Here is a 27,268-nt window from a genome sequence, read left to right as displayed (position 1 = left end):
CAGTCAACATCAATGTTGTTAATAATGTCAAAGCCGGGAATCTCTGCCAGCAGCGTCTTCCTTTTTACTCCTTTTTTCTGGTGTTTAGCATGTTTTAAAGTGTCATCATGAGTACGAAGCCCATCTCCATAAAAGTTCTTGTTTTTTAACAATGGATAGACTCTGACGAAACCTTTACCTTTTTTTATAGTTTCACCTGGATGTAGACACAACCCACAACCGAATTCGCCATTAAACTGCTTTGTTCCTCTCATAATTGGACGTTGGACAGAATCACAAACGCAGTTCAGTACACGACATTTTCGAGTCACGACTACCCCTTGATGAAAATAACTAAATCCAGTCGTATAAAGTTCTTTGCATTCATCAACAAACGGCTTTAAATACTCATCCACTAGTTTCATTTTTCCCTGACCAAACCACAAACTCACAAGCATTACATTTTTCCTTCGGTTTATAGGTGACAACTCGTTCAAAGTACATAAAAGGGGATAAATAGAGCAGTTCGAGCTTTTAAAAATTGGAGCGCCATCCAAACTAAAGTTTATGCTCACCATTTCATTTGTGTTATTTTTATATAACTCACCATCATAAATATCCCAAACTGCATCGGATCTAGGTCGATCAGTCGGATCTTGAATAAGATTACTGTGGTTTTGAAAAAATTATGATAACTGTTGTTTTAGAGACAAGTATATGAAAATGTTGCCTTTTGCTAAATTTTTTTTTACATTAAAACTTTTTTTACAGTGATCACAATACAGCTTATCCTTTTTTGTTGGTGATGAAGATTGAGAACCAACAAGTTGATGACAATATTTACAAAAATGATGGACCAATAGAATGTTTGAATATGTATATAAGATTTTTTTCCAATAATATTTTGATAAATGGGTTGAGGAAGAAACGCTGAATGTATTTAGTAATTTTACAATTATTTCATTATCCGAATAACTTAAGTTACGTTTTAATTTGGTTGCCATCAACAATAATGTCCGTACTAGAATATCTGGACTAAAAATATTTTCTTCTTGATGTTGTGGAGAAAGAAATTCTTGACTATTGTTATTGCTATGCTAATTATTATTATTATTATTATAATTATTATTATTATTATTATTATTTTTAAAATTATCAGTGGAAGCGTCATCATTGTCATCATCAACATCTATGGCGTCATCAGCACCATCTTCATTATTATTTTGAAAATACTCGCACGCCCTTCCATCTGAGTTTAAATCGAATATTTCAAATTCATCTTCATATTCTTGTAGTTGTTGTTGTTGTTGTTGTTGTTGTAGTTCTTCTTCTTGTTCTTCTTCTTCTTCTGTAATTGAAAGTGCCTGGGATCGATCACTGTCACTGTAGTTTTCGAAATCATCATCTTCAAGATCATTTTCTGTTCTTTTCTCTGCATATAGATCTTGCTTAGCTCTCTGAAATAAAAATTTAAAAAAAGATTAAATATTAAATGGAGGCACAAAATATTATTTATAATCAAACATATTTTGTTTTATATGAAATAAAATAAAATAATAAAAATTAAAATTTCAGTAGCGGTTAAAATTTATTCATGAAGTTTATATTACATCGTAAGTACATACCAACAAGTTAAATGATTCTACTGCTGGTGAACTCAATAGTGATCTAAAAAAAAATATTAATTACAATATTGAAATTTGTATAAACATAACACCAAAAAATATATACAAGTATAAACCAATCCTGTTACTTACTTCAATTTATTCTTTTTCCAGCGTCGTTTGGTTCGGGAAGGAATTGTCATTGATGAATTATTCATATTATAAAGATTATATGTAACGAGACTTCTGTTATGATTCATACAGCTTAATATTTATCCACTAAACGTTTAGAAACACGAAACTTTCGAACAATCGGGTGTTAATATCTTAAATATAAAAAATTAAATCAAGCAACAGTGAAACTTTTATAGCGAATAAATGTTAATTTGTAGCAAATAATTTATATTCATTTATAATCAAAAAGCTGATAAGCTGAACAACCGATACCGGTTCAATCAGTCCAATGATTGATAGATAATATCAGGGAAATTTGTCTAAATGTCAACACACTACGATTGACAGCAAAATTGACTGTATACATGTTTTGAAATTATGAACATCAAATTATAAATAAATAAAAAAAAAGAAAACAAATAAATAAATGAATAAAATAAATTAAAATAGAAAAGCTGCATTTGAATAAGTATTCAAGTAATTAGTTTTGTTTTATGAACATTAACTTTTTTCAACACTTGCAGCACTTGGTGCTCAAGTGGGACTATCTGGTTGGCTAAAAATAATTTTTTACTACTACTACTGATATTTTCTTAACAAAACTCCAAAGAGTCCTGGCCATCTTGGACAGCTTTAACACTTGCAGCACTTGGTGCTCAAGTGGGACTATCTGGTTGGCTAAAAATAATTTTTTACTACTACTACTGATATTTTATTAACAAAACTCCAAAGAGTCCTGGCCATCTTGGACAGCTCCAACACTTGCAGCACTTGGTGCTCAAGTGGAACTGTCTGGTTGGCTAAAAATAATTTTTTACTACTACTACTAATATTTTCTTAACAAAACTCCAAAGAGTCCTGGCCATCTTGGACAGCTTTAACACTTGCAGCACTTGGTGCTCAAGTGGAACTATCTGGTTGGCTAACAATTATTTTTTTCACTCTTATTAATTGAAAGAAAAAAAAAAACATTCAGAAATTCATAGCAATGTTCCCAGTAAACACATTTACGTAAATTTGACGTCAGAGTGACTTTACGCTAAGTCATCATTTACGTAAGATATAAGTCACGAATGAGTCAGGTGTGACTCATTATTTCCCACTTTTTTACGTAAGATTATGATGTAAAACTAATGACGTATACATGACGTCAATGTGATGTCTGTGTGACATTCTATGACGTCAATATGACATATGGGTGATGTCAAAATTATCAATTCAGAAAAAATATTTTTGAAAAAAAAAAAAAAAATGAAATACCGAATTTTTGATCTGATTATTACCGCGCGAATGTATTGTGAATTCAGAAACAAGATTAGATAACGTTAAATAATATAAAAATCCTGGGCGTCTGCTGGGTTCGAACACGGTTCCTCTTGGCTGGTAGTCTTGAACGTTGCTCACTAGTCCACATCACGGGAGTTCAAATCTCGTGCTTAATTGATGTATTTAGAGTGAAATGCCGGAAAAGACAATGTTCATAAGTTTTCGTGAAAGATTTTTACAAAATTTAAAAAAACTTTATGAACTTATATGAAAATTTATAGAAACAATATTTTTCGGCCTCGATGATAATTGTTTAAAATTTCATTAAGTTTTATCAAATTTTTTAATTTTTTGTTGTGATGTGAAATTTAAAAAATCTTATACAAAATTTTTCGAAATATTAAACAATTGCACAAAATCGAATGAAATTTAATCGATTGAAAAATTGCGATACTAAACTTTATAATCTTAATATCAAAAGAGTTCAAACTGTCGTTACATTTTCTTTGTCATCCTAAATGATGATTTCGATATATCATTTAAAAAAATAAAGTTAATTTTTTTTTGCTCACGCTAATGTTCTAATCTAAAACGTCTGAATGATCTATTATCGAGTTTATCGATTACTTTGACCCCAAAAATGTTCGACGTTTAGTTGTTATTTTTACACATTTACACATATTTGAAAATTCATTCTATGATTGTTTTATTTCAATAAATAGACGATAAAAAACTATGACTCGGTAATTACATCAGCATTGCGTAAAATACTGACTTGTCACTGATGTAAAGATATGATTTAAGAGTGACATTCATATTACGCATAACCGTGACTTTGCTACTGACATAAATGTATGATTTAAAAATTACGTCATTATGATATACGGATAATGACTTTATTACTACATAACAATGTGATGTAGATTCTATGTCAAACGTACGTAATACATAAGTCATAACTGTGACATAGTACAAGAGTCATGCTTACATCAATATGATGTCACAAGCTTTACATTATATTAAAGTCATGCAGAACGTCAGATTGACATCAAATTTACATCAGATGCCGTGACATTTCTATGACCTACGTATGACGTCAAAATAAGGTCATGTGTTCACTGGGTTATATATTTATTTTTTTATATTTTATTTTCAATAATTCGATTGTCTATTTTTATTTCTGATAAAATACGATCGGTAGTTAAAAATTCTCAAGCTGTCAATTTTGACGTGATAAATCAATCGAATTTGAAAATTCAATTTTTAATTATGACGCGCAAAACTTTTGCACTTATCAAGTGGGTTGATAACGGAGTGAATAAAAATACGTATGGGGCATTCCATGCCAAATCACCGAGGTTTCGGCCCGACCCCCTTCGATTTCGCTGAAAATTTTTTATCATTTTCTACCCTACCAAAAACATTTTCCTGAATTTTATCAGATTTTTTTACCCAACCCAAAAAAAGTTACGAATTTTTGAAAAAAAACGCTCTTTTTTTTTCAAATTGCTGTAACTTTGACACAAATTGACATTTTGGCACTTTTTTTTTTTTGAAAAATTTTATTTTTAATTGTAGTTTTCAGAAAAAAATACAAAAAATTTTTCGGAAGTCACGATATATAAAATATTTCAGTTTTTTCAATAAAACCGTAATTTTTTCGAAGTCGGAAACCTTCGATTCTCAATTTTTTTGTCTCAAAAAAAACTTCAACCAAGACAGTATTGGACCCCGCCATTCCCATTTTGTGCCGACTTTCCTTTACATTTTTTTTTTTCGATTGAAATTAAAAAAATTTCTAAATTTGGCTTATTTTTTATGACTTTGCGCTGAAGTTTCTTTGGATTGTTTTTAAAAGCTCAGAAGTTGAATAAAATTGGACAATAACAACTGTAAAGTGTATTAGGGGCAAGAATTGATTTTTTCGGAAGAAAATTCCCAATTTTGAAATACAGTGAAACCTAAACCTACAATTAACCTTCTCACTAAGACAATTTATAGATAAACTCAGAAAAATATCGATAGCCTTATAGACAATTTTAGATCAAATTGAACGGAATATAGTATAGTACCGGATATCTCAACTGGTAGAGCACTCGGCGCGATACCGACATGGTCTAGGTTCGATTCTCAGTTCGGGCTATCGATATTTTTCTGAGTTTATCTATAAATTGTCTTAGTGAGAAGGTTAATTGTAGGTTTAGGTTTCACTGTATTTCAAAATTGGGAATTTTCTTCCGAAAAAATCAATTCTTGCCCCTAATACACTTTACAGTTGTTACTGTCCAATTTTATTCAACTTCTGAGCTTTTAAAAACAATCCAAAGAAACTTCAGCGCAAAGTCATAAAAAATAAGCCAAATTTAGAAATTTTTTTAATTTCAATCGAAAAAAAAAAATGTAAAGGAAAGTCGGCACAAAATGGGAATGGCGGGGTCCAATACTGTCTTGGTTGAAGTTTTTTTTGAGACAAAAAAATTGAGAATCGAAGGTTTCCGACTTCGAAAAAATTACGGTTTTATTGAAAAAACTGAAATATTTTATATATCGTGACTTCCGAAAAATTTTTTGTATTTTTTTCTGAAAACTACAATTAAAAACAAAATTTTTCAAAAAAAAAAAGTGCCAAAATGTCAATTTGTGTCAAAGTTACAGCAATTTGAAAAAAAAAGAGCGTTTTTTTTCAAAAATTCGTAACTTTTTTTGGGTTGGGTAAAAAAATCTGAAAAAATTCAGGAAAATGTCTTTGGTAGGGTAGAAAATGATAAAAAATTTTCAGCGAAATCGAAGGGGGTCGGGCCGAAACCTCGGTGATTTGGCATGGAATGCCCCGTATACACCTGATGTTCCTGTAGAGTGGATTGTAAAATTCAATCCGGAAAAATTCAGAGAATCAAAAGTTGATTTAGACAAGGTATACGCCATTGAATGGAGAGATTCAGACCGTAAGCCCAAGTCTGGATGGAAGTGCTACGATGGAGTTGTTGTTGATATCTCAAGTAACAAATTTTGAATTATTTAAATTATTTAAATTTATCCGACACGTAATTTATCTTTATCAATGAAGCCCGGAAATCTTTCCTTGAAGAGAAACTTTCAAAAATAGATGGAAAAAAGTCCCCACATAGATCGGTAGACCGCTCTAGAAGCCCACATCGACATTCAAGTGGAGAAACTCATCATAAAAATGAAAAAGGATCTCGGAGTGTAAAGAGCCCAAGAAAAGATGAGAAAAAAAATAAGTCCTGCTATGACAATGAGTCTAATAGAGGTCCATTACCTAGTAACGCCAGCTGCTCAAAGACAGATCCTCTTAATGTTCACAGAACAGTAAGTATCGTACTTTGACATTAAAAAATTCCACAGTGTAAAAATATACTAAGACTACGTTTTCCATGATGAAGTTATCATTTAGTGAGTCAGTAGCAGATCATCTTAATGATGACTTGATATTAACAAGCACTGAATCGAGTGGCCAGACATCGGTATCGTATAATTGTTAATTATCAATAAATGTATGATAAGATAATCGTAGCTTTTGCAATTTTTGTAGAAAATCGGAGGAAGTGGAGTTCGAGTTCGGAGCAATGAAGCTGTTCCACCGAAGAAATTGTATCCGATAGACTTGGACAAACTTATTCAAGGTAACAACATTTCAAATATAAAATTCAAAAAAATAAAAAAATCTATTTTAATTTGTTTGCAGATCGTGATAAAACTATTGATGAATTAAAGCGTAAAATTGATCGTTTGGAGGAAAAAATTGATGCGGTGAATCGGCTGAACAATATGTCAAAACCGTCAACGAGTGGTCAGCGACCAGTTCATCACACTAGAACATCAACGGCAGAAAAAAATCCTGCGAGACCATTGTCAATAAACGAAGTACTTTGATATCATGGACACAGAACCATTAGAGATCCACTACTCTAATCTAATTTTTTCTCGCATTTTTCTTAGATAGAAATTGGACGACCAGGAAGCGGTATCATCATTACGCCGGAACAATGGGACGCAGCACAGGCCAAAAATACGTTTACAGCAATGGGCACGTCCTTATTGATGGCAGTTGTAGACGTAAGTATTCTCCTGGAGAGTAATTTAAAAGGCGAAAAGTCAAAAATAAAGCAGTCAACAACAGTGCACAAAGGACTGGATTCACAACAACTTGCTGCGATTAAATGTATAAAAGATAGATTTATTAGAGATATAAATATCCATATTCTAACTTGAATAATATTAAATTGAAATAGATACTGTTCGGGAAATGTATCCAGAAAAGTACCCTGTGGAAAAGGTCTTATAAAATCTCATAAAAAAAATTGGCTATGAGAAAACGATCAGTATTTGTCCACGAAAAATCTCAAAAATTCTGATACAATTATTCTCTCATCGATGGTGCATCAAAAAAATTTTTTTCTTAAAATTCTCATATAAATTATCAGAATCTATAAGAAACAGAAGCTGTAATATTGTGATTATAAGTATTTATAAGTTTTCGAAAAATGTAAAGTTTACAATTGAGTAGATTTTGGAAATGAATAAGATTGTATGAGACGATTTCTGAAGTATTGATTAAGGTTTATATGCTAAATTATTGAATTTTTTAGCATGAATTCAAAAAGTTTCTATTATGTATACTCAAGAATATTTGTATGAGTATTTACGCGGAAAATCTATAGCAATCTATTCACGAAAAATCTATGAAATGAGTCCGTTTATTTATTCATAAAAAATTACTCAAGTAAACATTAATATTAAATATTAAAGTCATGATGTATTATGGGATATACCATAGTACAACCCAAACAGGTACTTGTTGGTCTGTCAAATGACAAAGGAGTACTCGAATAAAATCGTATTGAAATTTGGAATATAACACTTCTGAAATAAATGTCTTACCAGGGACACTACAAATCGTAGGCGCGATCTCGTGGCGAGCACCGAACTACTCCCGCTGCTGCTGCCTAACACCGGTGACTTTATCTTTCTCCATATCGATCTTTTCTCCCGAGAAATTTTTTCTCTTGGCTTAAGCAACTTTTGTTATTTTGGTCGGAGAATACAAAAAAACTTGCGTAAAAAGAATAGTACTTGTTCCGAGAAATTTTATTCTGTTTAAGCAAAAAAATGCAATATCGCTACAAAAAAATAATGTATCTTGCACCAAAAAAAAAAAAAAAATGGGGCAAGATACATTACTGGGTTTGTAAAAAATCACATAAAAACTTATATTTTCACTCATCTCCGAACAGTTAAAATATTTAAAGTACAAGAAATAGTGATAATATTAGTATTTTTGGTGTAAATTCTTATAAAAAAAAAATGAAGTTAAGCAATTATTTTTTAATGAATCTGATAAAATTAATATTTTATGTGAATGGAAATTATTTATAAAATCTCATAAGTACTCCATAATATTTTATAAGTAATAGCCTTCTAACTAAAACTTACAAAAACTCATAAATCACGTAGCTTTTAAATTAAAATTAAATCTTTTAGATTTTTACAAGTTAATTCGATTATAGATTTTCTTACTAATTCTCATAAAATTTTTATGAGAAAAAGGTCTGCATTTGTCCATGTGATTCCTGATTCAGTCTCATAAAATTTCGAAGAAATACATGTTGAATATTTTCTCATAAAATATCACAAATATTTTATGATATTCAATAAGATATTATCTCCTAGGATAACTCTTACTAAAACTTATAAATTCTGGAAGTTTCGTATAAAAAAATAATCTTATTGAGATTTTGTAAGTATTATAACATTGGAATTCGCCTGATCAATTCTTATTGAAAATAGATTAGAATAAACTGTAACAATCTTATAGAAGTGAAAGTACTTATTCAATCTCATAATCGCTGGCGGAATTCGAGTCACAAAATCTCATAAATTAAAAAATCTTACTCATTCTTTTAAAAATCTAGTACGGAAATCATGATAGGAAAACATCAAAAGCTTTGACTCATAGATTCTCATAAAAATTCATATGAGAATTTTTTTAAATCTCATAGATATTTCCGAAGCTCATAGATTCTCATAAAAAATATTCAATATCTTATTAGAATTTATGAGAGCTTTTCCACAGGGTACAATGAGTCAGGACTCCATGTAGCCATACAAAATAAAATAACAGCACTGAGAAGAAAAATGAAGGGCACAAGCTCAATAAGTGGAGAAAAAGATAATGGAGACTATAATGGACAATGGAAACTATGAGAAAAACGAGTACAGGAAAACTGGAAAATAAATGAAAATAAAAAAAGCTTACTGCATCGATTAATTTGTTGATAATGAAAAAATAATTCTGTTATGAATTTGTTTATAATCGGTTGTTGATATAGAACAATTAATAAATTAAGCACAAGAAATTGAATTGTTTAAAATGACAACATAGTTAGAGAAATACGAACCTAAAAAAAAAAACCTTGGCCTTCCTGGACAGCAAGTGGAACTGTCCAGTTGGCTGAAAGTAATTTTTTTTACTCTTTTTTAATTTTTTTTACAAGACTGCAGAGAGTCCAGACCCACTTGGACAGCTTTGACGCTTGGTGCCCAAGTGGAACAGTCAATTGGGCTGAAAGTTATTTTTTTTACTCTTTTTTAATTTTTTTTACAAGACTGCAGAGAGTCCAGACCCACTTGGACAGCTTTGACGCTTGGTGCCCAAGTGGAACAGTCAATTTGGCTGAAAGTTATTTTTTTTACTCTTTTTTAATTTTTTTGACAAGACTGCAGAGAGTCCAGGCCCACTTGGACAGCTTTGACACTTGGTTTGCAAGTGGAAGTGTCCAGTTGGCTGGAAGTTATTTTTTTTACTCCTTTGTAATTTTTTTTACAAGATTGGGGAGAGTACAGGCCCACTTGGACAGTTGCGACACTTGGTGCCCAAGTGGGACTGTCTGGTTAGATGAAAATAATTTATTTTACTCCTTTTTGATTTTTTCGACAAGACTGCAGAGAGTCCAGGTCCACTTGGACAGTTGCGACAGTTGGTACCCAAGTAGTACTGTCTGGTTAGCTGGAATTAATTTGTTTTACAAGACTGCAGAGAGTCCAGGCCCACTTGGACAGCTTTGACACTTGGCTTCCAAGTGGAAGTGTCCAGTTGGCTGAATGTAATTTTTTTTACTCCTTTTTAATTTTTATTACAAGACTGCAGAGAGTCCAGGTCTACTTGGACAGCTTTGACACTTGGTTTCCAAGTGGAAGTGTCCAGTTGGCTGAATGTAATTTTTTTTACTCCTTTTTAATTTTTATTACAAGACTGCAGAGAGTCCAGGTCTACTTGGACAGTTTTGACACTTGGTTTCCAAGTGGAACTGTCCAGTTGGCTAAAAGTAATTTTTTTTACTCCTTTTTAATTTGTTTTACAAGACTGTAGAGAGTCCAGGCCCACTTGGACAGTTGCGACACTTGGTGCCCAAGTGGGACAGTCCATTTGACAGAAAGTAATTTTTTTTTTCTCCTTTCTAATTTTTATTACAAGACTGCAGAGAGTCCAGGTCCACTTGGACAGCTTTGACACTTGGTTTCCAAGTGGAAGTGTCCAGTTGGCTGAAAGTAATTTTTTTTACTCTTTTTTAATTTTTTTTACAAGACTGCAGAGAGTCCAGACCCACTTGGACAGCTTTGACGCTTGGTGCCTTAAGTGGAACAATCAATTGGGCTGAAAGTTATTTTTTTTACTCTTTTTTAATTTTTTTTATAAGACTGCGAGAGTCCAGACCCACTTGGACAGCTTTGACGCTTGGTGCCCAAGTGGAACAGTCCATTTGACAGAAAGTAATTTTTTTTACTCCTTTTTAATTTTTATTACAAGACTGCAGAGAGTCCAGGGCCACTTGGACAGCTTTGACACTTGGTTTCCAAGTGGAAGTGTCCAGTTGGCAGAAAGTAATTTTTTTTACTCCTTTCTAATTTTTTTTACAAGACTGCAGAGAGTCCAGGTCCACTTGGACAGCTTTGACACTTGGTTTCCAAGTGGAAGTGTCCAGTTGGCTGAAAGTAATTTTTTTTACTCCTTTCTCATTTTTTTTACAAGACTGCAGAGAGTCCAGGTCCACTTGGACAGCTTTGACACTTGGTTTCCAAGTGGAAGTGTCCAGTTGGCTGAAAGTAATTTTTTTTACTCCTTTCTAATTTTTTTTACAAGACTGTAGAGAGTCTAGGCCCACTTGGACAGTTGCGACACTTGGTGCCCAAGTGGGACAGTCCATTTGACTGAAAGTAATTTTTTTTACTCCTTTCTAATTTTTTTTACAAGACTGTAGAGAGTCCAGGTCCACTTGGACAGCTTTGACACTTGGTTTTCAAGTGGAAATGTCCAGTTGGCTGAAAGTAATTTTTTTCACTCCTTTCTAATTTTTTTTACAAGACTGTAGAGAGTCCAGGCCCACTTGGACAGCTGCGACACTTGGTGCCCAAGTGGGACAGTCCATTTGACTGAAAGTAATTTCTTTTACTCCTTTCTAATTTTTTTTACAAGACTGTAGAGAGTCCAGGTCCACTTGGACAGCTTTGACACTTGGTTTCCAAGTGGAAATGTCCAGTTGGCTGAAAGTAATTTTTTTTACTCCTTTCTAATTTTTTTTACAAGACTGTAGAGAGTCCAGGCCCACTTGGACAGCTTTGACACTTGGTGCCCACGTGGAACTGTCTGGTTTGCTGAAAACAATTTTTTCTATTCCTCTTTGCGTTCTTCTGACAAAAAATCCAACGAGTACTGGCCCTTTTAGACAGCTTCAACACTTGGAGCACCTGGTGCTCAAGTGGAACTATCTAGTTGGACTGCTCCATTGGAACAGTTCTCTCGTACTCGACCCTGAGTCTGCAAATATACTAAAATATATGTAAAATATATTTTTATATATTTTATATGTATTTCCTGAGATATATTCCGAATATATTCCGCATATATTGTTTATATATGTGTGCATATATTCCACATATATTTTAGATAGATTTTAAATATACGAAAAACGGCCAAAAGTGATATAATAGAAATATATGTTTCATACATGTAAAATATATTTTACATACATATTTATGTATTTTTAATATATTTTACATACATTTTAAATATATTTTTAATACATTCGTAAATATATTTTTTTTATATTTTAAATATATTTTTTTCCATGGGGGCTAATCGAAAAAATTAAAGGATCAAAAAAAATTCCAATATTTTGGGCGATTTTCAACCGGCCCTAACTTTGAAAGAAATGGTCGTACAAGAAATAACACAAAATGAAATTGAAGCTCTAAGTGTCTACTTTTTGGATTAGAACTTTAAAATTTTTTATCGTCAGCGGTTGTAGCGTAATCTTAGAAAAACCAGTGACAAAAAAATTTCCAAATTTTTTAAATTTATAACTTCCCGCTAAGAAAATCGACGATTTTCGAAAAATTGGGAAGTTATTGTTTTCACCCCGATTTTAAAAAGTCGAGTTTTCGTCAGATGTCGACGTTTTGCATTCATTTTTGCGTTAGTTATTCAGCAAATGTAAGGTAAAGAGAAAAAAAAAAAAAATTTCCAAAAAACGAAAAAAAAAAATCTGGGCATCGGTTGGCCCTGCAGGCCAGCCCCTAAACTTCCCGCTGTTTTCGAACTCCAAGAGCTCGAAAACATTAGTATAAATACATTTTCGAGCTCGAAAAAACCTTTGTTTCTCTTTTCTTACACGGAAAAAAATTAATCGTGAATGCAACATGATGCAGTCTTGGTAAATAAACATGATGAAATCATGTTGCATTCACATGATTTGTCATGTTTCGGCTACATGATAGTCATGTTTCGGCTACATGATAGTCATGTTTCGGCTACATGATAGTCATGTTGCGGTAACATGAGAAAATCATGTTGCATTCACATGATTTGTCATGTTTCGGCTACATGATAATCATGTTGCGGTAACATGAGAAAATCATGTGGCATTCACATGATTTGTCACGTTGCATTCACATGATAGTCATGTTGCGGTAACATGAGAAAAATCATGTTGCATTCACATGATTTGTCATGTTGCATTCACATGATAATCATGTTGCGGTAACATGAGATAATCATGTGGCAGCAACATGATTGGTCATGTTTCGGCTACATGACAATATGTTACCGCAACATGATTATCATATAGCCGAAACATGACAAATCATGTTGCATTCACATGATTTTCTCATGTTACCGCAACATGATTATCATGTAGCCGAAACATGACAAATCATGTGAATGCAACATGATTTTCTCATGTTACCGCAACATGACTATCATGTAGCCGAAACATGACAAATCATGTGATTGCAACATGATTTCATTATGTTTATTTACCAGGACTGCATCATGTTGCATTCACGATTAATTTTTTTCCGTGTATGAGCTTTTCAAGCTCAAAAGGGTTATGGCTTATGTTAAAGTTTGAAAATTTAGAATCCAAAATAATGAATGCATGAGCGTTTTCTATATATTATGTTCAATAATTAGCTCAAAAATAAGTACTTACGTGATACGTTGTATCTACATCGTGTAAGTATATCGTGATACTCGCGAACATGACGATTTTTGAGCAATCACTTTCAATGACATATAAAGAAGAACATATTAGTTTTGAGTAATTATGTTCAGTAATTATGATGTTTTTTAATGAAAAAAAAAGATATAGATTTTACATTCATTATTCCGTCAACAATATCTCTCGAACGGATTATCTGATTGGGACGTTATTGGGAGCAATCGAATGCTTTTATTGAGTCCTAGAGCTGATCGGATTTTGGAATTGATCTATTCGATAGTTTCTGAAATATTCACGAAAAATGAAAAAAAACGATTTTTTTCTTTGCTTTCGTCGACGATATTCGAACGGATTAACTGATTGGGACGGTTGAGGTGGCAATAGAATGCTTACATCGAGTTCTAGAGCTGATTAGATTTTGAAATTTATCGATTTGATAGATTCCAAAATATCCACGAAAAACGAAAAAAAACGATTTTTTTCCATTCTTTCGTCGACGATATCTTTCGAACGGATTATCTGATTGAGACGTTCTCGGTGGCAATCGGAAGCTTTTATCGTGTTCTAGAGCTGATTAGATTTTGGGATTGATCGATCCAACCGTTTTCACAATATCCAAAAAAAACGAAAAAAAAAATTTTTTTTTTTTCGTATTTCTTAAATATCTTAGAGTTTATTTGACTAAATAGTCTAAAATTTTTCTGAAAATCTAAGTTCAGAAGATATCTTTCGAATGCCACAAGAACCATCTAAATCGGTTCATTCATCAAAAAGATATGACACACACACACACACACACACACACACACACACACACACACACACACACACACACACACACACACACACACACACACACACACACACACACATACAAACATCGCTCTGAAAATGTCAGAATAGCATCCTAGCACCTTCAAATGTCAACATATGATGAAAACCCGGTTTTTGAAAATCGGGGTGAAACCAATAACTTCCCGAATTTTTTGAAAATCGTCGATTTTCTCAGCGGGAAGTTAAAAAAAAAACTGAATAAAACGTAAAAAAAAAAATAATAAAATTCTTGTTTTATCTCGTTTTTCGAAAAAAATTTTTTTTTTCCTCTTTACCTTACATTTACTGAATAACTAACGCAAAAATGAAAGAAAATCCAAAAAAAATTAATTTTTTCATTTTGGTAATGATTACACAAATCAAGAAACAAAACTTGTTCCTTTAATTGTTTTGTAAAACTTTGATCAATCGGTCCAGACAAACGGTTCAATGCATCAATCTGAAAATTTCCAGGGTTCTTTGGGGTACATTAAGCTGTAAAATCACCTGGCAACATTATTTTTTTATCAATATTTGCAGAGTAGCGATGAGTTGACCAAAAAACCAGAATATGGCCATTTTTTGTGGGTTTTTCAAATGGATATCAAGGATGAAAAAAAATTTTTTTTTTTTTAAATCGAAAATGGAGCTTGAAGGAAATTTATTTAGGTTCCTCAAACTGCCCTTTAAATTACTGTGCGGTCATTATTTGCTGAGATATCAACAATCAAAGACAAAAGGATCCTTTTTCATTTGAAGGCTGATATCTCAGCAACAAATTGACGTACAGAGAAAAAAAAAAGCAAATTGTAGCTGAATAAATTTCCTAAGTGAGTCATGAATCCGTTTTTTTTTTATATTTTCCCGGCCCCGTAGACCTTAAAAACAAAACCAAAAAATTTAGAAAAATTTTGTCTCGACCTTTTTCTTATGATTCCGCTAAAACCGTGGCTCGAAAAAATATTTTGCTGAAAGATCTTTAAACTAGAGATTTCAAGCTTCAATTTGCTTTTTTTGTTTTTTCGATACGATCATTTTTCACGAAAATACAGCCTTCCGAAAATCACTAAAAAATTTATAAAATTGTTTTGTTCCTTTAATTTTTTGGATAAGTGTATTGTGAAAATCGATAATGTTAACTGTGCATTTTACAGTTCAATATGTCCACAAAATCCCTACAAAGAGCCAGATCAATCCAACCAGCCGTTTATTTGTCTCACTCAATCAAATTTTTGAAAAAATCAAAGGATCACGTTTTTTGCTCTGAAAAGCTCATAATCTTTAACAAGATGAAAACAAGCATTTTCTTCTGAGCTTTGTCCACGATTTTATTGCCGACAGTGCTCAAATTTCCAAAAAAGAAAAAAGTTTTTTTTCAAAACAAAATTTTCGAATAAAAAAATTTTTTAAAAAAATAACTTTAGGAACTTTAGAAAACCAACACCCTATCATTTTTAACACATTTACGTCGCTGCATTTCGTGATTTTACTGATCTCTCAGTCATTGAATTCAAAAAATATTTTTTTTTTGAAAATTTTGTTTTGAAAAAAAACTTTTTTCTTTTTTGGAAATTTACGCACTGTCTGCAATAAAATTGTGGACAAAGCTCAGAAAAAAGGTTTGTTTTCATCTTGTTAAAGATTATGAGCTTTTCAGAGCATAAACGTGATCCTTTAATTTTTTCAAAAATTTGATCGTGTGAAACTCAGTGAAACAAATAAACGGCTTTTTGGATTGATCTGGCTTTTTGTAGGGTTTTTGTGGACATATTGAACTGTAAAATCCAGAGTTATCATTATCGATTTCCACAATATTTTCGTTTCAGCGCTTGATTTTCCAATAAACCACAAAAAGCCCTTTTTTTGTTGCATTTTTAAATTCAGGTGACGATAGGAAAAAATTTTTTTTTCGAAAAAGCAATGGCTAATCGTTGAAGGGAATTTATTCAAGTTTTTAAAACCCACCATTAACTTTCTGTGCAATCATTGGTTTCTGAGATATCAATAATCAAAGACAAAAGGATCCTTTTCCATTTGAAGACCGATATCTCGGCGAGAATTCACTGCAAATCCAAGTGTTTAACTTAGTGTGTTAAAATAAAACACGTTAGTGTTTTCTGCAACTTAAGCGCTTAGAAGTAAAATGGTATAAACGTTTAAACAATCGCATAAGTCATTACAAGTGTTTTAAAGGTTCGCGTAACACACTTAGGTGTTTAATCCGAAAACGTTTTATCCGTTTAAAGAAAAAAACACTTCTATGTGTTTTATTATAAAGCGCTTACTGTTACATTAAACGTTTAAAAAAACATCGAGTGTTTTAAATTAAAACAGATATACCGGAATTAAACACTTTTTCAGAAAAAACGTTTAATCTAAAAAACATGTATATTATAAAACGCTTAAATTTCTTAAACAGTTTAAAAAAATTCTACCAATTTTGTCAATCGACAAATGATACAAATAACAATTTCAAAATATAAAAGTGTAATAATTTTCAAATATATTTATGCATTACGATATAGATGTATCAAAACGTATTTTTTTGTATTAAAAATAAAATTTTACAAATGATTAAACTCGGTTCATATCATCCAATGAATTCTAAACGATCTTAATTTATTATTAAAATAAATGTTAAATTTTTAATTTTAAACGACGATAGAGATATTCTTGAACTAATACATTTTTTATATCTTCAAAGTTAACATGGGAAAAAAATTTTATTTTTTTTTATTTTTCTAGCTCGGCATTCGCACGTCATATGAATAAGTCCATAGCATATTATTGTAGAGAATTGAACGCTCTACAAAAAAGGTCTCTTATCATTTTTTGATAAATCCATCCATTCGAAAATTATCGGAGCTGGAAGTCAAATCTATAATAAATTTTCAGATCTTTTTACTTTTCCAGCAAAACTATCAGACTTATCAAAAAATGTTATAGGATCTTTTTTATAGACAATTTTATTTCCTACAAATTAGTTTAAATAAAGTTCATTCGAATTCTGCATTGTTTTCTAGTTATTTTCATTTTAATCTTAGGCCATACATTACTCAATGTACTATCATATATGTTAATGTATGATCCGCATCTTTACGATGCGCGCGCACAGGGTTTACACAAAAACTAAATGTTGAAGTTGCTACATACACAACACGTGTTTTAAAAGTGCGAATTGTATATGTGCTTAATAATTATATTCAGTATACTGAATCACTATAGTGATTTAAATTGAACATTTTGATAAATATTATTTACTACTTATTTGTAAATATTAGTGAAGAAAATTGTGCTTATATACTTTTTCAAGTGTTCCAACATAATTAAGGTTAACTATCCGTATGTATTATTTATTGATATAAATTATTATAGTATTATTTAATCTAATTTCTACTAAATATTATTAAATTATTAATTTAAAATATTTATTATTGATTATTTAATATTTGAAAAATAAATATAAAAATTATAAAAATATATTCAAATATACGTAAGATATAACCTGTAAAAAACGTAACGTTGTACAATTAAGGAAAAATAAATAAATATTTTAAAAATAAATCAATGAATTTAACACAAAATTTGTGATAAAAATTACAATCGAATATTAAATTAAAATAATAAATATTTAAAATTAATAATCTAATAATATTTTGTATAAAGTACATATATAATATATATTGACTATTCTCCAAATTTAATATTTTTTATAAATAATTAAATATTAAATAATAATGAAAATGAAATATTTAATTAAATTATTAATTTTTAATATTAATTTCTCTACAATAAAATTTGCTCATCAACCTAAGATTCTGTTATTGTAGATTTTATGACTATTAATGGTACTATTCAATCTCTATTCCAGTTCTTAAGATGGATAAAACAAATGCGGAAATTTGTAAGGACTGTCACAATTGGAAGATGCTATGGCAGTAATATGGACATAATTTAAAAATAACATTCGAACAATATTATAAAATTTATGTTACACTTAATGGAAGAAAATTAATATTTATTTATTTAATTTTTCAAATTTTAACTAATTTTTATTAAATGTGTTGACGATCTTTTTCTAGTTCTTTTATTATATTATTGTAATTAATTATTTGTATTATACTGTATATTTTCAGATTCTGAATGATTTTTATAACTCAATAAATAACCAGTTATTTTAAAGTTACTTCTATGGTTTCTAATTTTTTTCAAGTGTAAACATTTCTTAGAGCTTTTTTTTTTGGACAAAAATACAAATATATTTTTAATTTATACTAAATTCCATTTCTTCTTTTATGCTGAATGTGTGATGCAATAATTATCTGAATCTTCTGATGATAAGAATATTATTCCAGGATATGACAACAATCAATAACGACTTTTATTCAAAGGCAACTATTATTTTTAATATTAGAAATATTATTATAAAAATTCAATTGATTGTACTTCAATGGAAAAATTATTATTTTTATTTTAAAAATATTTATATTATTAATTAATGACACTAAACACTTAAAGTGTGTATTAATGCCTAAACACTTTAAGTGCCTTATTATCTAAAACACTTTATGTGTGTTAAAATTAAACGTTTAAAGTGTTTACTACACTTTAAACACTAAAAAGTGTTTAGTAAGTGACTACAAGTATTTAAACGCTTAAAGTGTTTTAAAACAAAACACTTGGATTTGCAGTGAAGTGGACGTATTAAGGTCCATAAAAAAGAAATTAAAGCTGAATAATGAAGGTATCCGATCCTCATAGTGGTTAAGCAAAAAAAATTTTTTCCACGCCCGAAGACCAAAAAAAAAAAATTAAAAAAATTTGAAAATTTTTTTGTCGCTGGTTTTTCTAAGATTACTCTAAAACCGCTGACGCTAAAAAATTTTGAAGTTTTAATCCAAAAAGTAGACACTTGGAGCTACAATTTCCTTTCTTTTTATTTCTTGTACGACCATTTTTTTCAAAGTTAGGGCCTGTTAAAAATCGCCCGGAAATTTGGAATTTTTTTTTGATCCTTTAATTTGTACCATTAGTGTATGACAGAGTGTTTAGCTTGCCAAGTCTAGTCGCACCCAGTATTATGGTCGAATAATAGGGTGCCACTGGAAGATGGACTCGGCCTTCCAGAACCGGATGTTAAGTTAATTTTTATTTAGAAAAGCAGGGTCGTTGTAAATTTTATATTTTTGTCAGAGAGGAAAGGAATAGTGAACAGGCTGAAATAAATTTATTTAAGACTTTAATTCCAATTTCTTATTAATTAAGCATCTTGATTATTATTCATTTACCCTTTCATTAATAACTAATAATCTTATGAGAAACTATACTTATGACACACTAAATTTTATTACGTCTCCCGAGCGTTTTCCTTATGACAAACTAAATTTCGTCCCCTGGACGTTTTTCACACACTCCCACACACACCCGTTAAAAAAACCGTCCACAGGACGTTAACTCGCATTTTCTTAATTCTAATGTCCACCGGACATATCTTAAACCTAACTTATATTTTTGTCCACCGGACCTACATCACAGACACAGTTTCTTTTAATTAACATTAATTTGACTTTACTTAAAACTCTATTTTCCTTTTTGAACTTTGAATATCATCACAATCTTTTTCACCCAAAATTTTATGACTCTAATTCAACTAAAATTCCAATATAAAATTTCAACATTAACTCATTCTGATTACAATTTATCATTTCCTTATTTTCAAATTTTCCTTGTAATTTTCACTAATAATTTTACCACTAGTTAATTTGCCACTATTTTTATACATTAATTTACTTCACAATAAATAATCCGTTTCTTTCCATTTTAATCAATAACAATTTATCACAATTCTAGCGTCCTTTTTATGACTTCATTTTATTCAGATATTTTAATTAATTAACTTAATTAATCACAATTCTAGCGTCCTTTTTATGACTTCATTTTATTCAGATATTTTAATTAATTAACTTAAAATTAATTTATAATTAAATCACGACTAGAATTACGCTATGAATCGACTAGAAATTCGGCCATTGAGTTGGTGTCACTCGGGTCCTGAATTTTACTGACGGATTCGAGTAAATTAAAAATCATTTATGAATTAATTCAGCCACTGGAATAAATTCCGGCCTATATTAATTTATTGACGTTATCGAATAATTTATCTAATCAATAATTCACGCGGAAAATTATTTTATTTTGGCCAAAGGACCTGAAATAAATAATTCATACACTCAGCAGCCATCAATACATCCTTCTGTTCACTCCACTTCATATCATGGTCAGTACTGATCTACGGCCACTCCAATTCCAAACACTTATTCTTATGCTCAGAACCAATCTCAACATTCTTTGTCTGAAATCGATCAATCGTAATATGGTGAACATCAATGGTACTCCTATCAACAAAATTATTATCCAAGTAACAAAAATAAATATTCTCAAAACTCTCCTAATTTTAGCTACAGGTATCAATACCCACAATTTATCGTCAAAATTATTATTTTTGTATTTAAAAAATTTTTTTTTCCTATTTAGATTCTACAATAGTTTTAATGTGTGGGAGTTGTTGTTCTCTAACGATTCAAAAATACTTATTTTATATAGTTATTATAAAGGCCATGGGACGATAAGAATACCGAATCGGCCCGAGAAAGGTATCGGGCTCATAATTTCAGGAAATGTTGGTACTCATAAGATACTTCGATGCTGCAAGTTTTAGATCTTTGTCTATTACCGTTTCTAAATAAATCGAAAAATACTGAAAATCAGTCAAAATTGTTATTCTCAGCAACTTGTGAATCGATTGATCTAAATACCGGATATGTTTTGGGGCACGATGGTAGCTTCTAAGAAAAAAAATCTGGGCGTCGGTTGGCCCTGCGGGCCAGCCCCAAAACTTCCCGCTATTTTCGAGCTCAAGGAGCTTGAAAACATCACTGTGAATATATTTTCGAGCTCTTCGATTCCCAGTTTTATCGCATCCTTATTGCCACTTAAAATTTGAGGCTGATTTGAAATTTGTTATTGAGTCAAGAAAGAAAGAAGTCAATTAAAAATTTCCTACCTTTACGCTGATACTTTTAAATCTTCTTTATTACTCTGCAGAAATACTCCTTCGCTGTTGACCCCTGGATTGGCTGCTGATTCTCTCGTACAAAAGCGATCTTCAAGCAAGGGTTGGGTGATAATATATACTAACTTATTTTAATTAATCAAAACGCAATGATTGTTGGCACCTTTTATGTTTACTTTATTTTAAAATCTTAATCACCGATTAAAAATAAAATTCCTTTATTTTTCTTAATTGAAATAGAGATGATTTTCTCTAAAGGAATGTATTTTTGTTTTTAATCATTTATTCACCTTTTAAAGTACATTGCTTTGTTTTATAATATTTAAGACATAAATTTGAATTTCGCATATTTTATATGGATATAATTATGCTCACAAATGTGAGCTAACACTTAGCTAAGCACTCACAACCAATAACACTTTATTTATGTAGGTTTTCTTTTGTTTTCTGTTTTCGTTTTATTTCTTTTGAGATGCAAAATTGTATTCGCTTTAACTGAGATATTACTCTGTGTTTTAACTATATTTTATAGCACTGATAATTTCTTTTTTGTTTTCTTTTTATTTATTTTTATCACTAACTTGTTTTTTTTTCTTTTATATGATTTATATATATATATATATATATATAGATGTATATATATTTTTATTGAATTATAAAAGCGATTTTTATCGCTTTTATTAAATATGAGAAATTGAGGATACCGCTGTACCTGATATATGACTCTTCGCTGAACTTTAATTCAACTGGTAACCGAAAAGCAAGCCGGTGCTCAGTAGAGTAACTTGCTCTTGAAAAATTTTTACGCTGCAACCATGGGGGTCCGAGTTTGGAAAAGAGGGGGTTTTTCAGCATCTTACATAGTACGAGATGTCCCGTTGACGGAACTTAATTTGAGTCAATGCTAATTGTGGGTGTTACCACGCATAAGAGTGACTGTAGTTGACAATAAGTGGGGAACGAAGAATAAGAGAATGAAAGACGGAAAGTCTTGGTGAACATGATAACTCGTTACCAGATCATCTGAAACAAAAAAATCGAAATGTTCTTTAAAATCGATATGTTTCTCTAGGTAATGACGGAAAGTTTTTTTTCTTTCGGTTTTCTTGTTTTTGGTAGCCGTTGAAAATGAAAAACGCGATTGTTGCTATGAAATTCCGGTTAATTTGTTATTTAAAAATAAGAAAAAATGGTAAAAAAAAACTTTTTGTCAGTACCTGTTGATTTATGTGTAGAAATAATGTTTAAAATTTCAAAAGGACCGGTCAAGTAGATTTTGAGTTATACGTTCGCGAGAACATTCTCGTTACTTGTACGTGCAGCTTCGTCGTCCACTCTGGTTATTCGTACTTCGTTACAGTCAGTCACTTGAAACACTGTATCTTCGATATTTTTCATCCAATATATTTGAAATTTTGAGACAATATTCTCAACATGTTGTACATCAAGAAAAAAAAATTTTTTTAAAATGGAAAAAAAAAATTTCCCCCTCTCCCCCTCTCTTAAGAAAATGTTTAACAATATTCGTGTATGCGTATATCTGAGTAGTATGTAAGTAAACTTCTCAGTGGATCAGTATGGAACAAGAGCAATGTCTCGTTTTAACTACCACCTAATCTACTCTTACTGCCCATATGACTCATAACTTATTGGCAATCTTATAGCAGAACAGCTAACTTAATCTCCGAGAATTCTAGAAATGGAAAGTAATCAATAAGGATCGTTTTTTAAAGTTCTGCTTACGATTATACTTGACAAATTCAATATTTTTGAACAGAAATTGATAGAAATCATCAAGATCGAGAGCTACATGAACTTTAAATTGAATAAGCAAGTTAATATATAAGGTACCCGCGGGTAATAAGGCCTGTCGGGTAATAAGGCCTAAGGGACAGAAATGATATTTAAAATAACCGCCTCCACTAAAGGCTACTCTAGTAGAAGGGTCTTGCATAGAGATGCTACGACAATTGGATAGAGTCCCGATACTACGTTCCCTGTCTTCTATATTTCATCATCCGTCATATGATGTCGTAGCGCAGAAGAAATCATAAAAAATAATCTAGTCTTCTGACTCTTAAGAAGGATACTGATAGTTTTAAGTGCTGTTGAGCAAAGCAATCTAGTCTTCTGTCTTTGTAAAAGTATTGTAGCTAAATTTAAGTGATGATTCATCTTAAATACTAATTTTATCAAGTATAATTAAACTATTCCAGTTTGATTAACCCGTAGGCCTTTGTTATGTCGGATAGACATAAATTTAATGATTTAGTGGGTATTTGGTCCAAGCCGAAGCCTATAGACCGGGAACCCCAGAGATCTTTTATTGAGGAGGATAGGTTTTTTTTTTATGAATGAAACAATATTTAATTTTAATTTTTAACTATATTAACAATTCGATTACAAAAACGTTGATGTTTAGAGATTATGCTTCTAATTACAATGTTAGAATTACCTCCTGATTTAAATAAATTTCAATTATAATCCAAAGACAGGTGGCTAGTCAGCCGACTCTGATTTACAAGATTCAAAATTATATTTACTATTTTAATTTTTAATTACATATGCTCGAATTTTAATTTTGTAATTCTGATATAATTAACAGAACATTTTAAACTTTTGATTAATATTTCAATTTTAAACTACACGTGTTCGAATTTTTATTCTATAATTCTGATATAATTAATAGAACATTTTAAACTTTTATTTAATATTTCAATTTTAAACTACACGTGTTCGAATTTTTATTCTATAATTCTGATATAATTAATAGAACATTTTAACCTCTTATTTAATATCTCAATTTTAACTTACACGTGTTCGAATTTTTATTTTATAATTCTGATATAATTAATAGAACATTTCAAACTTTTATTTAATATTTCGATTTTAAACTACACGTGTTCGAATTTTTATTCTATAATTCTGATATAATTAATAGAACATTTTAAACTTTTATTTAATATTTTAATTTTTAAACTGAATATTTTTACTTTATTTAATATTTTAATTGTACCTGCTTTCTCTGTGCGAATTCATGATGTAGTACTTATACACGTTTAACAAACTCTTTTCCTTTTCTTTTTCTTCATTGTATAAATAAAAAAAAACTTGTGCACACTCCGATGATCGCAGCCAGAAGAGAGAGAGTCTCTTTTTTGTTTCTGGGCCCTAAATTTCTTATCGGCCCCTCCATATTTTCCATTTTGGTCGGCGCACGCATTATTCTCCCCACTAAGATTTCCCTTAGCAGGTATTTTGCTGTTCGCGTGGCTCATTGTATGTTAAGAAATTTTATGAATAAAAATAAATTATTTTGAAAATTATAAAAATCAATCGGACGTAACACCTTATTATCCTACCGTAGTAATATAAGGCCTATTCGTATGGTTTTTGTAAAAATTTGATTTTTTGTTCGTTTGTGGTATAAATTACCATTACTTCATTATATTTTATGGTTAATGTATTGAAATAAAGATTAATGATACATTTCGATAATTAAATGCAATATTTGCGATTCTATTCAAAATCTCCCTTAGCTAGGCCTTATTACCCGCCGGTACCTCACAACATGTGGAAAAATATTTGGAAACTAGTTGACCCTGCGGGCCAGTCACGAAATTTCCCCCTATGTTCGAGGTCCTTGAGATCAAAAATATTATTGTCAATACATGTTCAAGCTTCTGTATTTTCAAGCTCGAAAAAAGTTACGATTCGTATTAATCTCCGAGAATTGGAGAAATTGGAAATAATCAATAAAGATCTTTTTGTAGAGTTTTGCTCGCAATTATGCTTTATAAAATCGGTCGGGTGCGTTTTGGTCCCCGGACAGAATATCCCCTGGACAGAATATCCCCCGATGGTTGACCCTGGGGACTTCTATTCGAAACGGTTTTGAAATGAGTTTGTATGGTGATGTGGCACATAAACAATAGAAAAGTTAGCCGTATACACACAGATGGCGTTTAATCACATACGTGTAGCCGGTTACTTACCAACTTGTAATAGATTAAATAAAAATTAAAATATTTAATAATTAATTTTATTTAAAACCGTACGATGGACGGTGGCGTTATAGGTCCAACCCATTTATAATTTTTTGGTAACTTCAGTGTTAGGTATGAGGCAAGATGTGTTGGAGGTGCCTCACTGACGATTCCACCAACACATCTGGGATGAAACCTAATATTGTTCGGTGGCTATTAAACTCTAAGTTTGATAAAGATTATAAGTTTGGCGAGTTAACGCGGCAAATTACACATCTTAATTCGCGATATCTACAAATTATCGACCAGTTTTCAAGTAGATATTTAAGTGTACACGTGTCAGTTTAACATCAAAATGGCGGTTTATGTGGCACCATCTTTACATATACTTACAACATCAATTCTTGTTTAGGATTGTCACTCTGAATAAGATTGCAACTAAAATAACTGAGTGGGAGTTCTTGGGGATATTTTGTCGGAGGACGTTTTATCTGGGGAGGTTTTGTCTGGGGGTGAAAACGCACCCAACCATAAAATCAATGCAGTGATATACAATAATAATTAATTTCATTAATTTTATAATTAGTTTTCTTGATGGTGACTGTTTTTTTTATTGTAATCAACATTTGCATAAACTTAATTTATATTTCAGAAGATTATGAACAAGGAATTCATAGACTGAGAAGATCTTTAAAAAAAAAAATCGGTCTGTCAGTTGACCCTGCGGGCCAGCCCCAAAACTTCCCGCTGTTTTCGAGCTCGCTGAGCTCGAAAACATTATTGTGAATATATTTTCGAGCTCTTCGAGCTCGCAAATACTTTTGTATGCCATTGTTTTGTAAAAAACCATTTTTTAGCATTTCTTTCTTCCACGATATCTCGCGAACGAATCAACCGATTTTGATGGTTGAGGTGGCAATCGACGCGTTTTATCAAGTTCTAAAGCTGGGCGAATTTTGAAATTGATTTACTCAGCCGTTTTTGAGAAATTTCAAAAAAACCAAGGAAAAAATTTTTTTTGAATTCTTTCGTCAACGGTTTGTCTTGAACGAATGAACCGATTTTGATGGTTGAGGTGGCATTCGACGCGGCTTATAGAGTTTTAGAGCTGATTAGATTTTGGAATCAATCCATCGAGCAAATTGGAAGTTATCCAAATAAAACATTTTTGAAAAAATTTTATTTTTGAAATATCTCTGAACGCACCCTACCGATTAAGTTCAAATTTCTACGGCCTCAAGACATTAACAAGCCGCGTCGAATGACACCTCAACGATCAAAATCGGTTCATCCGTTCAAGAGTTATGAATATTTACATACATACATACGTACGTACGTACGTACGTACATACGTACGTACGTACGTACGTACGTACACACATACATACACTCGGACATCATCGTGAAATTAGTCAGGATAGCTTCCTAGGACCTCGAAACGTCGACATCTGATGGAAATTCGATTTTCGTAAATCGGACCGAAACCAATAACTTCCCGAATTTTTGAAAATTTACAATTTTCTTAGCGGGAAGTTAAAAAAAGAAGTTAATAGTTCTGAGACCGAATCTCAGTTGCAGAACACTGTTGAACCTCTTCAGTTGAGCTCTGCAGGTGTTTCTCAAGCATGAGCCACACCACGTGCGCTGACTAGAAACTATAACAGGGGTACTACTACCTTGGTGGTCCTTTTCAGGGCGCCACTGGAAGTATTAACGGTTTTCCAAAACTGGGTCTTAATCGTTCAGGGTCGTTGTAAATTTAATTTGTAAGAGAATGAAGAGGAAAGATAAATTATAATTAATTTCAATTTCATGTAAAATAACAATTTTAACTTTTATTCAAGTCAACTACTTTTG

At 31.2% G+C, this 27,268-nt stretch overlaps 1 protein-coding gene across 1 annotated transcript; it reads left to right on the top strand.

The window, feature by feature from the left end:
• The first annotated feature begins 2,745 nt into the window (after positions 1-2,745).
• On the top strand, positions 2,746-7,256 carry LOC130668905 (uncharacterized). The gene is made up of 7 exons (XM_057471419.1): positions 2,746-2,768; positions 5,913-6,022; positions 6,091-6,353; positions 6,428-6,508; positions 6,577-6,667; positions 6,730-6,908; positions 6,984-7,256. The coding sequence occupies exons 1-7, from the start codon at positions 2,746-2,748 to the stop codon at positions 7,254-7,256; spliced, it is 1,020 nt and encodes a 339-aa protein (XP_057327402.1).
• Positions 7,257-27,268: the final 20,012 nt, after the last annotated feature.

The sequence above is a fragment of the Microplitis mediator genome, chromosome 5, assembly GCF_029852145.1.
Source record: "Microplitis mediator isolate UGA2020A chromosome 5, iyMicMedi2.1, whole genome shotgun sequence".
Taxonomy (NCBI): Eukaryota; Metazoa; Arthropoda; class Insecta; order Hymenoptera; family Braconidae; genus Microplitis; species Microplitis mediator.
The sequence above is the reverse complement of the archived record's forward strand: the minus strand, read 5'-3'. Positions and strand labels throughout refer to the sequence as shown.